Source organism: Acanthaster planci, linkage group LG18 (genome assembly GCF_054643075.1).
Source record: "Acanthaster planci isolate LZ-2023a linkage group LG18, COTS_SCS, whole genome shotgun sequence".
Lineage (NCBI taxonomy): Eukaryota > Metazoa > Echinodermata > Asteroidea > Valvatida > Acanthasteridae > Acanthaster > Acanthaster planci.
Window position 1 is genome coordinate 11,494,150 of NC_141794.1, and position 14,112 is coordinate 11,508,261.

Genomic DNA, 14,112 nt, shown 5'->3' on the forward strand with positions numbered 1-14,112 from the left:
AAATTTGTATTCATTAACACAAAAATAAGTTTCAATGATCACACGAAGTCTGTTGCATGAATGAAATCCCCCTTTCTCCCGTTGGGAAGAGAAAAGGATGATTGACCAAAGATCTCGTCTGTACGATTTCCCTACAAAACTTGCTTGAGCCCAAAGTTGAAAAGGATTGGAGTTACGCAACCTTGGTTTTGATGGGCGTGCAAAAGAAATTATAAGTTCAGACTAGGACAGAGACTATATTTAATCCTTGTATTGTTCTGGGTTGTGTTCAGATTGATAGAAATCACTCCGATCTTTCCTTGGGCAGATGGACAGGTGCTTCAAAAATTTAACAATGGTTTTGTAGTCTTAGACCACTTGCAGCCTGCGGTTCCATAGGAAAAACAGATTTTCTTGGCGAATGTTTGAGCTCACTCCAGTCGATTGCCGAATTCATAGCCAGAGTAGCTCAATGTATGGAGGAAAACTTTCGATGGAAGAGTTGAGAAAAAAGTACAGTACAGTGTACTTCACAAAAGTTTGAGTTCATACTTCAAACTTTATTTTCCACCTGTGGACATCACACTTCTGGCAAATTATGATTTGACAGATTTATAATTTGATTTATATTCCCACAGATCGGGGTTTTCCACATCTGATGATAAGTTGTATGTTCCTTCCTCCCTGGTTGAAGGTGGCAAATTTTAAGTCGAACAAAAGTAATGCAGATATCCCTCCTGCACCTTTATTTGTACAGGTTTCTGAAAGAAGCCCCCCCCCCGATCGAAATGAAACGGGTCCACGTCTACAAGGCCAAATTAATTGTGATGACGTCAAGAACGAATAAGATACTGATAACAGGCCAGTCAACACAGGACGGGTCTCGTATGCAGTGACACTTGTTATGTAGCCAGGTACAGGTCAAAGTGTCACACTCTTCTCATGGGATTTTCACCTTCTTCCCAGTAACCAGTCATTCCAGGGTCGTTTTTTAGAGTTGGCGGGGTATTCTGCAATTACTGACCCTGACAGAGCCTCCCGAGACACACCCTTTTTCAGCTGAACTGCCGAATTTCTTGAAGCTTTCTCTCGATCAAGATGACAGCTCTGCAGCTGCTCTCTGCTTGCGCACCGTACATTCTACGTGTCCTGGGCCTGACTGTCGCCGTCATCTTCGGCACCTGTCTCGTGTTCGTGGTCGCATGGACGGTGTATATGTACAGAGTTTACAACAAATATCGGCATCTGCCGGGCCCGAAGGTGGCTCAGTAAGCTTTTCGTTCAGGCAGCTTTATCAAAAGATAGATCAGTGACCATTGTTGCTTGGCTTGCATTAGGCCTAGGCCTACATATTTATTATGATCTCAGTCATGACACTTCACTTACTGACTAGACTTTAATACCAGCTGCTTCCATTTATTTTTGTCTATAGCTTCTACAGCGGCCATGTCATGAATGTTGCCGAAGGTGTCCGCTCTGGAAAGCTCATATTTGGAGATCTTCTTGTGCAGTGGTAACTTTATAGAGGCTTATTGCTTTGAGTATGACCGTTTTTATGGAGCCAAGATGGATACTTTACACAATATGTTGCTAGATTTTATGCCCAGATAGATCCTTTTGAACATATATGGAAAAATGGAACAAAGGTACATGTGTTTATACTTTCTACTTAAGGGTTGATGGGCAAAAGTGATAGGCTATGGCTGTACCCATCATGAAGCAGTCCAATTATTGATAGATTTGGCATATACTGCACTGTCAGGTGGGCTATTCCATGTTTTGATGACCCGTTGACTAACATAATTTACTCTGTGGTGTAATGACTTGCACAGCCCTTGTCTGTAGATCTTTCTTAGAATGCCCTTGTGTTCTAGATTCATTTGACTTTGATGGAGGCTAGTTGAACCTACATGTAGTTTGACTCGACAGTTGGCATTTTTTTTACATTTGTACAAGATCAGGTGAGTAGAGACCTATTTCCCCAACCTTGTTCAAGTTTTTTTAAAAAGCCATTTCTAGAAACCTTGTCACTCTGACTAGGTTGAATTGTCCTGTGAGATAAATTAATAAATTTTTATGAAGGCCTATTGTTTAATATCCATATTCGTTTTAGTTAGGAAGATTTCCGAATGCAGAACTTTTGACCCTACTGCTTGCTACTTTGTTCGATTTTCCATTTGTCTGAACATTACAGGTTGTGTTCCTGCGCAAACATGGCTCCATTTATCGCATCAAAAAAGACTTTTAAATTTTTTACATGTATTTTTGTTCATATCATCTATCTGTACACTTTTAGAGATTTCATAGTACATGTATTAAGAGTGTGGGAAATGGCATTTAATTAGATATGGGAACTCTCAAATCCTGCAAGATACTCCGTTGTACAGGAAACCAATGCCACATTCCTCATGCTTCAACTTTCAAGGGTAACCATGGTGACGGGCCAAGCTCGTACATCTTCCTAAGTCCTACCAAATGTCCCAAACCGAGTGGATATTGAAAGATCTGGTATATTAGGCTTGGGCGTCAAATTTCCTCACACACACAAAAACATCATTCGGTAAAACTTCAATGATAGTTCTCTCTCAGGTGACATCACTAGGAACAGATTTCCGAGTGCATCAATATTTTGGACGTCAAATATTTGTGGCACGCATTGGCTGCCCCACATTTCGAAGATGCTTGGATCAACACTCGAGCGCCTGATGGTGTGGAATAATTTTCCTACGAAGATGTCATCCTGTGAGATGGGTCTGTCCCCCGAAGTGCTTTTTGGCAGAAAAATTAGTTGAGGAGTTTGCATTTTGTCTGCGTCCTCTTCAGGTGTCAGGAATATGGACCGATATTCGTGCTGTTTTTCTTCACACGCGTCCTGGTGGTGGTGTGTAGCCCAGAAGGCGTCAAGGTAGCATCAGTCGTATTTGGTTCCGTTATCACTTGAACTGCATATTTTGTGTTATTTCTGTGAGTTCGATATTTCAGAAAGCCAAAGTCTTCCGGGAACAAAGCGCGTGCTGCATGCCGCTGTTATCAAATAGCAGCCTCGTACTGGGCATGTGCTGTTTGAATACCGAAGTTGCTCATTTCATGTCATGTTCATTCAACAGCGCATTTAACGCTATGATTAATTTAGAGTGACGTCGAAGAAGATTATAAAGAAACACCCATGGAATTGGGTAGGGGTTGAACCCAATCGCCATGCTGATCCAGACAGGATTCAAACCTTGATGCAGACAAGGATGTGCGAAAAACACCCCCACTCCAACATCAGTGCTCGGCATAGTGAAGTTCTGGCCTTTTCAAAACTCAACAAGAACCACCTCACAAAGACAACAGTAAAACTCTTGTCTTGTTGATCATTAGAAAGAGTGCAGAGTGGCATTATCATACATTAGTAACAACTATGCTTCTCAACATTTTCTAAATTTTATTTTGTCCCAATCTCATCTCTGTTAGCTGTGATTTAAGTGGAATCTCAATCCCATCTTGTTTTCCTGGCTAGGAGTTTGTCATTCAGGCCAAGCACCCAAAAGACCGGATAAGTTACACGAGGTTGAAGATGCTCGTTGGTGAGCGTTTCATGGGGACTGGTTTGGTCAGCGAGAGAGATCATGGCGTATGGTCGATCAGACGAGCTATCATCGATCCAGCATTTCACCGGAGGTGAGTACATGTCCTGGGTTAACACCTCCCAGGCACCCAACCCCCCCTACTCTCAAACCCCTCCCCTGATAATACTTGGACTAGCAGCAATGTTAACAGTATTAAATCGATGAGGACAAAAAGTGACAACTGCTTCCACCAGTCATGCAATTACAGTGATACTCAGAGCGATGACGATGACTGTCAGTGACAAATGTAACCAGCTTGACATTGATGAAGATGACCGCATTTCTGAGAACAGTGGTGATTGGGACAACTATTTTTACAATTAAAACTGAAGAAATTCGATGCAACAAATCTTTGTGTTGATACAAAGCAATAGATTCTCTGTCTTTGTAAAAGCTTCTTATCTTCAATAAAGTGTAAAAATGGATTTATCTTTTGCTTCATTGAGACTTTTCAAATATTCTCCTCAAAAAAAGATGACAAATGCTGTGTTAAGGTCATGCCAAAGGAAAGGTTTTGAGAGCGCGAGCCATTTTTGCGAGATGACCTTACTTGGCCATTTGTTGGTCACAGATATCTCAAGCAGTCGATGTCGCAGTTTAACCGCAGTTCCGACCTGATGATCAAACGACTTCTCGGCAAAGCTGATGGAGTCGCCGAGGTCACCATGCTGGATGAACTCAACAAGGTCACGCTGGATGTCATTGCCAAGGTAGCCAGGCTCAATTCTGTGGAAACCATTCTACCAAGAATTCTGCAGATTAACAGACCGTAATTCCTTGGGAATCGACCAAAGAGGTTGGAGGCATGGAAAGAGCCACTACACCAACCTGACTCCCTGTTCCCACTTTGAGTGCCTCAAAAGTCCGAGCAGATATCGTAATAGCACAAACAAGTCAAGAAATGAATAGGCATAATGGGCATACTCCCCACTTCGGCACTCCACATTGAACTGGCCTTGTGCCATTGTTGCCTTGTTTTCCCTCTCAGGTATCCTTCAGCTGTGAGCTGGACATCATGGTGGATGGACTGTCGCCATTCACTGATGCCGTCCGGGTGACTCTGGACGCCCTGGGGTCCTTGAACAGAGCGCCATGGCTCGAGGTAGCATTTGTAAACGAACCCTATCACTCCCGGGCAGTTCAGAGAAAATAAACCTATTTTTCCGTGTGGTTTTTGAGGTGAAGATAAAGTTTTCTTAAGCTCATCCCTCATTGCACCGGCCCCATCCTCTTTCCCCTCCAAAAAACAAATTGGTTATTGATTTGTACATGTGTGAGAGTTGTCATCACTAGGAATGAAAAGCCTTTTATCATGTTTGTTTCCTTTCCTTTACTGAAAGTTTGATTTTCCTTTTTATAGTCTAAAATGGATATGGGTAATTCCAGAAATTAGGGGTCCATTTTTTTTGGTGTCCCTGTCACATCTGACATATGATTTTGTAAGTTCAGAACACATTTTCTAATTTCCAAGAGTGATGAATTAATGCAAATTACCTGCCAAACAAATAGTAATAGTTTGAAATCCATTCCGGTGATATTTCCATGTCAAATAACAAAGGTCAGATGTAACGGGGACACAAAAATGTCACACTTTTGGACCCCTAATTTCGGGAATGACCCATATCCATGTAACCAAATGTACTTGTCAGATTTAACATCAAAATAGACATTGATTTTTGTATCGGGACAGATTTATAACTGGCTGGTCTCGGTGCAGTCGTACATGTAGCCGCCTCATTGATAAATATGAAGAAAAAGCAAACCTGAAGATTTCTTGCTTTTAACAAATACACAGAGGTCATCTTTCGGAACAACTTTGTGGAAAATGGTGTTATTGTTTGGGTCTGTTTACAGTACAGCCCCCTGAAAGCTCACCGGGAGAGACGAAAACAGATTCACGATTGCTGCAAGCTCCTGCGAAGCTTCGGCGAGAAGTGCATCCGCGAGCGACTGGCGGCCATCCAGCGGGGTGAGGAGGTGCCAGCAGATACGTTGACGTACATCATCAACGCGACGGGACAGCTGAGTCACAACTACTACAGCATGCAGAACATGGTGGACGACTTTGTGACCTTCTTTGTTGCTGGTACGAAAAGGGATATGCCCGAAATAGTCTTGTCCCCCAAACACTTGTGCTTGATAGTGGATCGTGCAAAGAGCGCCCTCTAACGACTCAGCAAGTGGACCGGCACTCTTGCTCGTACAAACATCTCGATAATCTTGTCTTCATTTTATCCCAAGGCTTTCTTAGGGAACCAGTGAGTGATTAGGAAATTGTTTATTGTCAGATGCGTGGCGGTCACGAACGTACGTGCTAGCAAACAATTCAATTGTGAAGTGTGGTGATCAAGCACGCTTATTACATGCCCAACAGGTTGAAACTCCAGGGCTTGACTACTGATGTATCCAGTGAGAAGCCAGCATTTGTTGGAAGATTTTAATATACCCTAAAATTAAAACTATGATTCACCGGGTAATAGAATAAAACAAAACTTTTTTTTTATTTGACACCTTTTAAAAAGCAATTTTGCTCGGAACCTGACCGAATCCTCCAAAATCTTCCACCAAGCAGGAGTCTAGAGGAACTTTCTTCATGCAACTGTACTTGCATTTGAAGCATTAAGCCTCGTGGGGTGCTAGCTGATAGGGAACATTTTTTAAAGAAAAAAGTGCTAACATGTACATGGGTATGATAGTGTGCCATGCTAGCACCGCGATTGCAGAATTCCCAGATTTGGATAAAACTCAGTGTACTAAGATATACTATTCATTGAAGTAAGCAATAAGTTGCAGTTGAAATGTGAAAGTGCTTAGCACTTTCATCTCTACTGTCAACTCTGAGAAGACAAAATTGCATCTTTTTTCAGGGTTAAAGTGTGAAAAATGGTTCAAAGCAAAACTCAGTCATCAGTCTGCACTCAGCACCAAAAGCCTCATCCCAAATTTTAGCCTTCAACTCTGTCCCCAACTTGTCTCGTCGTCCCGAGGCAGTTGTGAGCCGAGAGTGGAACAACATTAAGCAGGGGTTCTCAACTTGAGACTAAATTCTCAAAAGTGAAACCTCAAGCCAGCATGAAGACAATATTAGGATTTGCAACACTCAGCAGGTCTCTGTTTGGAACGACTTAAGTGCTTAGGAATTCAATTTCTGCATAAATTCCGCAGTGTCTATTGTGAATATGTCATAGGTCAAGAGACCACCGCCAATCTCCTGACGAGCTGTTTCCTGGAGCTCCTTGGCAAACAGCCAGAAGTCCTTTACAGGTGAATACAGATCTAAGGATTTTCCATCCGCTGTCATTTTAATCTTCATCAGAACCGAACTGCTATTCTCTTTGTAGTTTTGCTTCAGGCAGATTTCAAAGCAGGAAATTTGGAACGTCTGAAATGATTCACATTCTTGGAGTGTTCTAAGTAACTCAGCTAAGCCCCGATGCCCCTCACTGATATCTCGGATATGGGCCCAAAAAGTTCAGGGGCGAAATGTGTCAGGATTTTTCCTGATTCAGGGATTTTTTGTTTTCCACAGGATTTTGCTGATTTCAGGATTTTTTCAAACAGTTTCATTTAAAATCTGCAACATCTTGAGTTTACCTTTAAGGTGCATTTTATGTATAAAAGTTGATTATTGGTATTTTAAGAGGCGTCGTCGGACAATATTTAACCTACACCACGGACCCTACCCTGCGCTGGAACCCTGAAAACCTTGAGTAACAGTTTCACGGATATTTCACTTTCCTCCAATCTCATCCCTGAAAGCAACATTTGAAGCTCATATTTGCATCCAAAATGTGCCTGAAACAAATGAAGTCAGACTTGACCGATTTGGAGTCATTGAGAATGGACATGATACTTAAAATTTGTTGACTGGCTCGAGTTTTGAAGACCCGGCATGGTGTCTGTATCTCCACACATGTGTGCATGTATGTGGGAGTACAATTCATGAATGAAAAATGGTCTTCTTTGCACACCATACACCAGAACAGTGCATTGTGGGTAAAACATAAAAATGCATATCTTGGAGAGAGTAGCTAATTCAGCAGTTTACTTATGATATTTGAATTCAGCACATTAAGATCCGTATTTGAACAGTGAACGGTGCATTTTATTTCCAAAGCAGACAGCTTTTAACAATTTATTTGTACATGTATTTTTGATATTGGTTTTCCTAATTGTAAAGACTTCTATGTGAATGGTCGGGTGCTGTCATTTCAACGAACACGATTCTTTTGAATACTCCAGATTGAAGAATGAGGTGGAGAGTGTGATCGGGGACAAGACCGACGTTGCATTTGAAGACTTGCCCAAGTTGGAATACATGACTGCAGTACGATCTGATTTCCGTCGGCTTTAAATCTCTCTAGGGCCATTTTCCAATACTCAACTTCGTCTCTGTCTCAGGCTTCGTCCCCGAAATCAATCCCCGATTGTGGGCCCGAAGCATTTAAATCAAATTGTAAGTTTAAATCAAACTGTAAGTTTTTGCTCTCTTGCATCTTATTTGATGTTTTGTGGCACTATTAGACTAATTACTGCGCTTACAGCTTCAAAGTCAGCTGGTAAAAAAACAGATCAAGCCTGAGACGGAGCTGAAGTTGAGTATTGGAAAACGGCCTAGATATCCATACTGCTCTGTTTTTCTGACAGGGAAATGTCCAGTGGGCTGATGGCGAGGCCGAGGCTTTGAGCATTGTCATTTGGTTCCAATGCTTAGCGTTAAGAAACTGATTTTAGTGCTGAGGGCGATGCCGAAGATGGCGACAGGGCTGAGATTTGAAAACGGGGCCCACGTGGCATTTATACAACACCATGCCTTTTGCATTCAGACTGGAAAAACACTATTGCTGTACACTGACATCTATAGAGGGTTTGCATGGCTGCCATCTTGCAGGTCTGTGCTTTTGTTACAATGGGTATGCACAAAGGAGGATTCCCTGTGAAGCAGAAGAAGTGCCCTGCAAGATGGCTGCCACTCAAAGCCTCTATATGCTACCACCTTTGTGATTCACGCTGAGATACTTGAAGATTTCTCTTCAACCTGACGATAATGTGAGCTCTCACAAGTCGTTTTGAAAACCACGCCCAGCCCTGCAAAATAAGCTGTGAAACTACCTTTTTCAGCGGTCAAAACAATTCTTTAGCAAATGAACATAATGGTCACTTTTGTAAGGATTTAAAAGTAAGCGATATGTCAAAACATTTGTATGCAAACTAAAAAAGTTGGAGAAGATATCTTTAACACTTGGTTTAATTTTTTATTTCATGGATTAGACCACACAGTGTGCTTTATTGTTCCTGTATTCAAGAATGTCACTGCCTTTACCTTTCAACCTTGTCGGGCATCGTTTTCTGCTTCTTGTAGGTTCTGAAGGAGACCCTGCGTTTGTACCCACCAGCGGGGGGGACCCTTCGCCAGACAGTGGAAGAGGTCTACCTAAACAATGTCCGGATACCGGCAGAAACATCCGTACTGGTACGAGATTTACACCGAGAGTTGTCTCAGAAGTGCCAATTTTGTCCCATGAAATTAGAAAGGAAGTGTTGTCTTGTCCTCCCCTGCCCTACAGAGCACGCCCCAGGACTCATTTGACCTGACGTACATCTGCCAGTAAGGACTCATTTGACCTGACGTACATCTGCCAGTAAGGACTCATTTGACCTGACGTACATCTGCCAGTAAGGACTCATTTGACCTGACGTACATCTGCCAGTAAGGACTCATTTGACCTGACGTACATCTGCCAGTAAGGACTCATTTGACCTGACGTACATCTGCCAGTAAGGACTCATTTGACCTAACGTACATCTGCCATTAAGGACTCATTTGATCTGACGTACATCTGCCATTAAGGACTCATTTGACCTGACGTACATCTGCCAGTAAGGACTCATTTGACCTGACGTACATCTGCCATTAAGGACTCATTTGACCTGACGTACATCTGCCAGTAAGGACTCATTTGACCTGACGTACATCTGCCAGTAAGGACTCATTTGACCTGACGTACATCTGCCATTAAGGACTCATTTGACCTGACTTATATCTGCCATTAAGGACTCATTTGACCTAACGTACATGTACATCTGCCATTGTCACCAGCGAAGTCCGTGGCACCATGAAGAGTAATGTATTTAGGTTTCCATGGTAGGCAATCCTTTAGAACTTTGATAACTGGCAAGAAGTACAAGAAAACGTCAGAGCTAGCATGCACTAGTGTTGTATTCGAATCCATCACAAGTTCTTTCACACATCCCTTCACAAGTCCCGCCGTTGGGGATATGTCACCCTCTTCTGGGATGTTTACCAGATGCTCTGTCTAAAAAAAATTCTGATCCTGTGAGCTGCGGTGAGAAAGAATATGTTTGGGTCGAGTATCTTCTATTAAAAAAATTCCCTATGGCTTGGATCAAAATATTGGTTTTTCACCACAGATTTCCATATATGCCATCAGCCGCTTGGAGGAACATTACACAGATGCCTTGCAGTATGACCCAGACCGCTTCATGCACCAAGACGAACAGTGAGTGTTAGAGTGCCCTCTGTTTGCATCAATCAGACAAGTGGCAGGCAGCCAATCAAAAACAAGTGTTCACCTGCTCATATCGCCAGCTTTCACTTTTCTGGCCCCGAAAATGAGAAAAGCATTTCCTAATCCGTCTGTGCAGGGACACGTTTTCTACCAAAATGTGACCTGCTCTTTGAAAATGAGTCACAATTCGCCAGAGCAAATTTAAATGCAGACCTTTGAAAGAATCTTACACATTGTAAATCAATATGAAACCTTCAATGTCTTTCACCCACATTATGTTCACTTTCATAAGAACGCCAAACTCAGTGATACATGTACATCAAAATAAAGAGCTCACTTTGATGAGTTTGCTCTTTCCAAGGCAACTGGAACTCAGACAGTGGCTCTTGCAACTTCTTACTCGTCTGCACAGTGCGAGTCACAAACATGTCAGTAGTTATCAAACTGGAGTTACATGTGGCTGTGACAAGTGTGACTTCCTTTTCAAAGTGTTCAATCTGTTTCTTCCTTTCTACAGCATTCTCTTCTCCTTTCTGCCCTTTTCCCTGGGCCCCAGAATGTGCATTGGCAAGAATTTTGCGATGGTAAGATGTTACTTGTTATGAAAATTGCCAAATTCTTCCCCTGAAGATTATACGGAGTTAAGGACAGAGTCTACGGAATGTCGTTGCATCATAGTTGCAACAAGGCAAATACTCGTAGAATTTTCTTTAAAACAGAAGTGCTTGAATTTACTGGTTTTTAGGGCCGAATTTACCCAGGTAAGCACTGATGCAAAGTATTGAAACACAGTGGTGTGCCACACAATACTTGACCTTACCATGCCTCTCATGTATATTCATGATAGAAAGCCGAACTCTCACTGGCCCTTTGTCATTTTGTATGGAATGCCAAATGTACCAAAATATGATATTACTCTGTGAAAGTAGTTTGATCGTGTCCTCAATCTATTATGTGATGATGTCAAACCTTTATGTGAAGTTGTCAATCCATTATGTGAAGTTGTCAAACCATTATGTGAAGTTGTCAAACCATTATGTGAAGTTGTCAATCCATTATGTGAAGTTGTCAATCCATTATGTGAAGTTCTCAATCCATTATGTAAAGTTCTCAATCCATTAAGTGAAGTTGTCAATCCATTATGTAATGTTGTCAATCCATTATGTAACGTTGTCAATCCATTATGTAATGTCAATCCATTATGTGATGTTGTCAATCCATTATGTGATGTTGTCAATCCATTATGTAATGTTGTCAATCCATTATGTAATTCTCTTTTGTCTCCTTTACCACAGATTGAAGCGAAAGTACTTCTGTGCAAACTCCTGACCAGTTTTGACTTTAGTCTGGTACCGGATCAGTCTTTTGATATGGTCACTCACGGAACCCTGCGTCCAACAGATGGCTGCAAGGTCACACTCAAACCAAAGATTAACTAGGTGGGAGGAGAGTGAGGGCGTGGCTCTGGTGTGGGGGGTGGAAACTTTAAGTGTGTCAGATAGGCGAAGGTAATGTGGCTTAGATGACGTGATGGAGGTAAGCTTGTGGGTGTGGCTTGTGGGTGTGGTTCGAAGAGGGACGGAAGGAAGGAGGTTTTCCAGAATGTTAATTACTACAACCATTTTCCAAAATCTGTATCTGCCTCATGCTCTGGCCTCACTCGGGTCCAGAGTTATTAATCCTGAAATGATAGATTTGAATGGAATTTCTCCAGAAGATGATTCCTTTTCAGACATTAATGACAGGATCCCACAAAATGAGACTTAAGGCCATTCTTTCACTCATTCTGTTTCAGACTTGCCAACCTAGCCGTACTCCTTCCTGAGGTCGGGCATTACCACACGATAGATTAAAATTTTAAACAAAGTCAAGGCTCATTTAAATACCTTTTAATCTATTGTATGGTAATGACTGACCCTAGGCAGGAGTATGGCTAGGTTGGCAGTTCTGTATTTTGCATCTGAAATGGTACATTTTAGGGCTGTACAGATTTTTTAAATTTTCAGATTTCAATTTTCTATCAAATATTAGAATATCCGTTTTCAAAATGAATCATCAGGGAGTGGAAAATCAATTAAATAAAAGGGTAAACTTCAATTTTATAGTTTGCATAATAATATTATAAAACATATTTCAATATGTGAACAGTAAACTTAAAGGCAGCAGAAAGTCAAATTCAAATTCAATTTATTGTGCCCATATAAAAACTACAGATAGCCGCATTCCATCATCATTCACTCTTTAAAAATGTTACATTCAAAACAACTACTTGCATATTAAACAATTAAACAGCACATGAAAACTATAAACATCAAAACAGATTAAGATTAACCCTAACAGTCCTCAGTCCTTCACCTATTGGAGGAGTGAGTACTGTTAGGGTTAACCATTAATACTCGCAGGTTACAAATCAAGAATTAATCACAATTGTCATTAATAAGACTGTGATGCTCATTTTTCCTTTCGGCTAAGGAATTGTACATTTGAGCTGAGTTGAAAAGCAAAGATTGAAGAAACCCAAAGAGGGCATGATTGTGCTAGGTGGAGTCTTATACTGGGACTTTTAGCATTTTTTTGTAAACCAGTAATGCATATGCCTAAGAGTTGTTTTTAAAAAAATTATTTTTCCTCAAGTTTGTCTTATTTTACTTTTTGCAGAAATGTGTGCATTTTGTTTCTGGCTTTCTTGGAATTTGGATATAGCCGAATATATTTTGAATATTCAGTGATTGGATGTCTCATACGGGAGAGGGGTAAACTCTACTATATTTGGGCATTGTATCCCTAACAGCTTGTCTGGTTCCCAGTGTTGATTCCTCTGAGTATCAGTACATGTACAAGTTTTTACATATCTTATTAAATCGTAGTTGGTAGCAGACTGTTGCCACCCCAATTTTTCCTGACATTATTTTCTCGGGTGAAAACAGGCGTATCAGTTTTGAGTCAAGGAAAGAGATGCACCAATATAAATTATATATTGTAAAATATTGCTTACAATGTATTTTTAAATTGTATAATGGAATTCCTCAATTTCTACAGAGATTTAATTTTTTATAAAATATTCTTGTACATGCTTTTTTAATGTTACAAATTAAACCAAAACCTTACATTTGATCTGTAAATTTACAGTTCAAGGTCACAATGGTAAACTTAGACAATTATTGACTTGATACTTACCGTTTTCATAATGCAGTAAAATAGACATTATAATTAATGTGCGCACAGGAAGGACGTCTCCTCCAAGCACTGACAAATTTTATGGTCTTTTTTGATGTCATACTTGCATGTAATTTGACCAAATGGTAGTCAATCCTATCTTTTAAGGTGTACAATCTATATTTGGTTGTTTGATAGTTTAAATTTGTTAAGTTCACTGAAAAAGGCAAGTATACTTAGAAAAGAGAAATAAGTCATATATGTGCGATATTTGTAGCACTTCTGTACATGAAGCAAATTGACAGAAATTAGTCTTTTTATTATCGTCCTTGAGACATATAGTTTGTCCTTTTGTGAATGAGTGACGTTTTTGCTTTCTCTGCCACGTATTCGCAACTGCTGTGAAATGAAGTATATAAAGGAAGTGTGAAGTTCAAGAGGTCAAAGAGTCTTCTGTCATAAAATGGGTGGACGACCAACTTTTATTCAGAAAAAAGGTCTTTCTCCTGCAGCAAACGAACCGTTGACGCACGCAGTGCGTGTGCAAACGTGTCTTAACTGCTTGATTTTTTTGAATAGAATATTAACGGACGTTACTCGATAAAATCCATTTTTACACCACAATAATATTGTTTACGTTTCAACACGTTATTATTGACTCCCTTTTGTTTGCTCAGCGCCTAGCGTCTCATAACAATGACTCCTAAAAGAGTCCCATAGTAACAGGCTTCCTTGTATACGTCTGCATGCGCATTGCTGTTATGCACGAATCGTCCCCACGATGAAAAGAACTCATCAATGTTTCCTTCAAAAATTCTCTTGGGTCGGAGCTCACT

At 40.8% G+C, this 14,112-nt stretch overlaps 1 protein-coding gene across 1 annotated transcript; it reads left to right on the forward strand.

Moving 5' to 3' along the window:
- The first annotated feature begins 833 nt into the window (after positions 1 to 833).
- LOC110978719 (cholesterol 24-hydroxylase-like) lies at positions 834 to 13,903 on the forward strand. The gene is made up of 13 exons (XM_022233936.2): positions 834 to 1,247; positions 1,412 to 1,492; positions 2,803 to 2,884; positions 3,482 to 3,642; positions 4,162 to 4,300; positions 4,579 to 4,692; positions 5,445 to 5,676; positions 6,779 to 6,854; positions 7,833 to 7,917; positions 8,953 to 9,063; positions 10,023 to 10,111; positions 10,638 to 10,704; positions 11,416 to 13,903. The coding sequence occupies exons 1-13, from the start codon at positions 1,078 to 1,080 to the stop codon at positions 11,557 to 11,559; spliced, it is 1,551 nt and encodes a 516-aa protein (XP_022089628.2). The 5' UTR covers positions 834 to 1,077; the 3' UTR covers positions 11,560 to 13,903.
- The last annotated feature ends 209 nt before the right edge of the window (positions 13,904 to 14,112 follow it).

Bases quoted from the DNA above. Each gene is read 5' to 3' on its own strand.
- LOC110978719 (XM_022233936.2), top strand. From the start codon at position 1,078: ATGACAGCTCTGCAGCTGCTCTCTGCTTGCGCACCGTACATTCTACGT. The intron at 2,885-3,481 runs GTAGCATCAGTC...TTTCCTGGCTAG, and splicing joins GTAGCCCAGAAGGCGTCAAG to GAGTTTGTCATTCAGGCCAA. The intron at 6,855-7,832 runs GTGAATACAGAT...TGAATACTCCAG, and splicing joins CAGCCAGAAGTCCTTTACAG to ATTGAAGAATGAGGTGGAGA.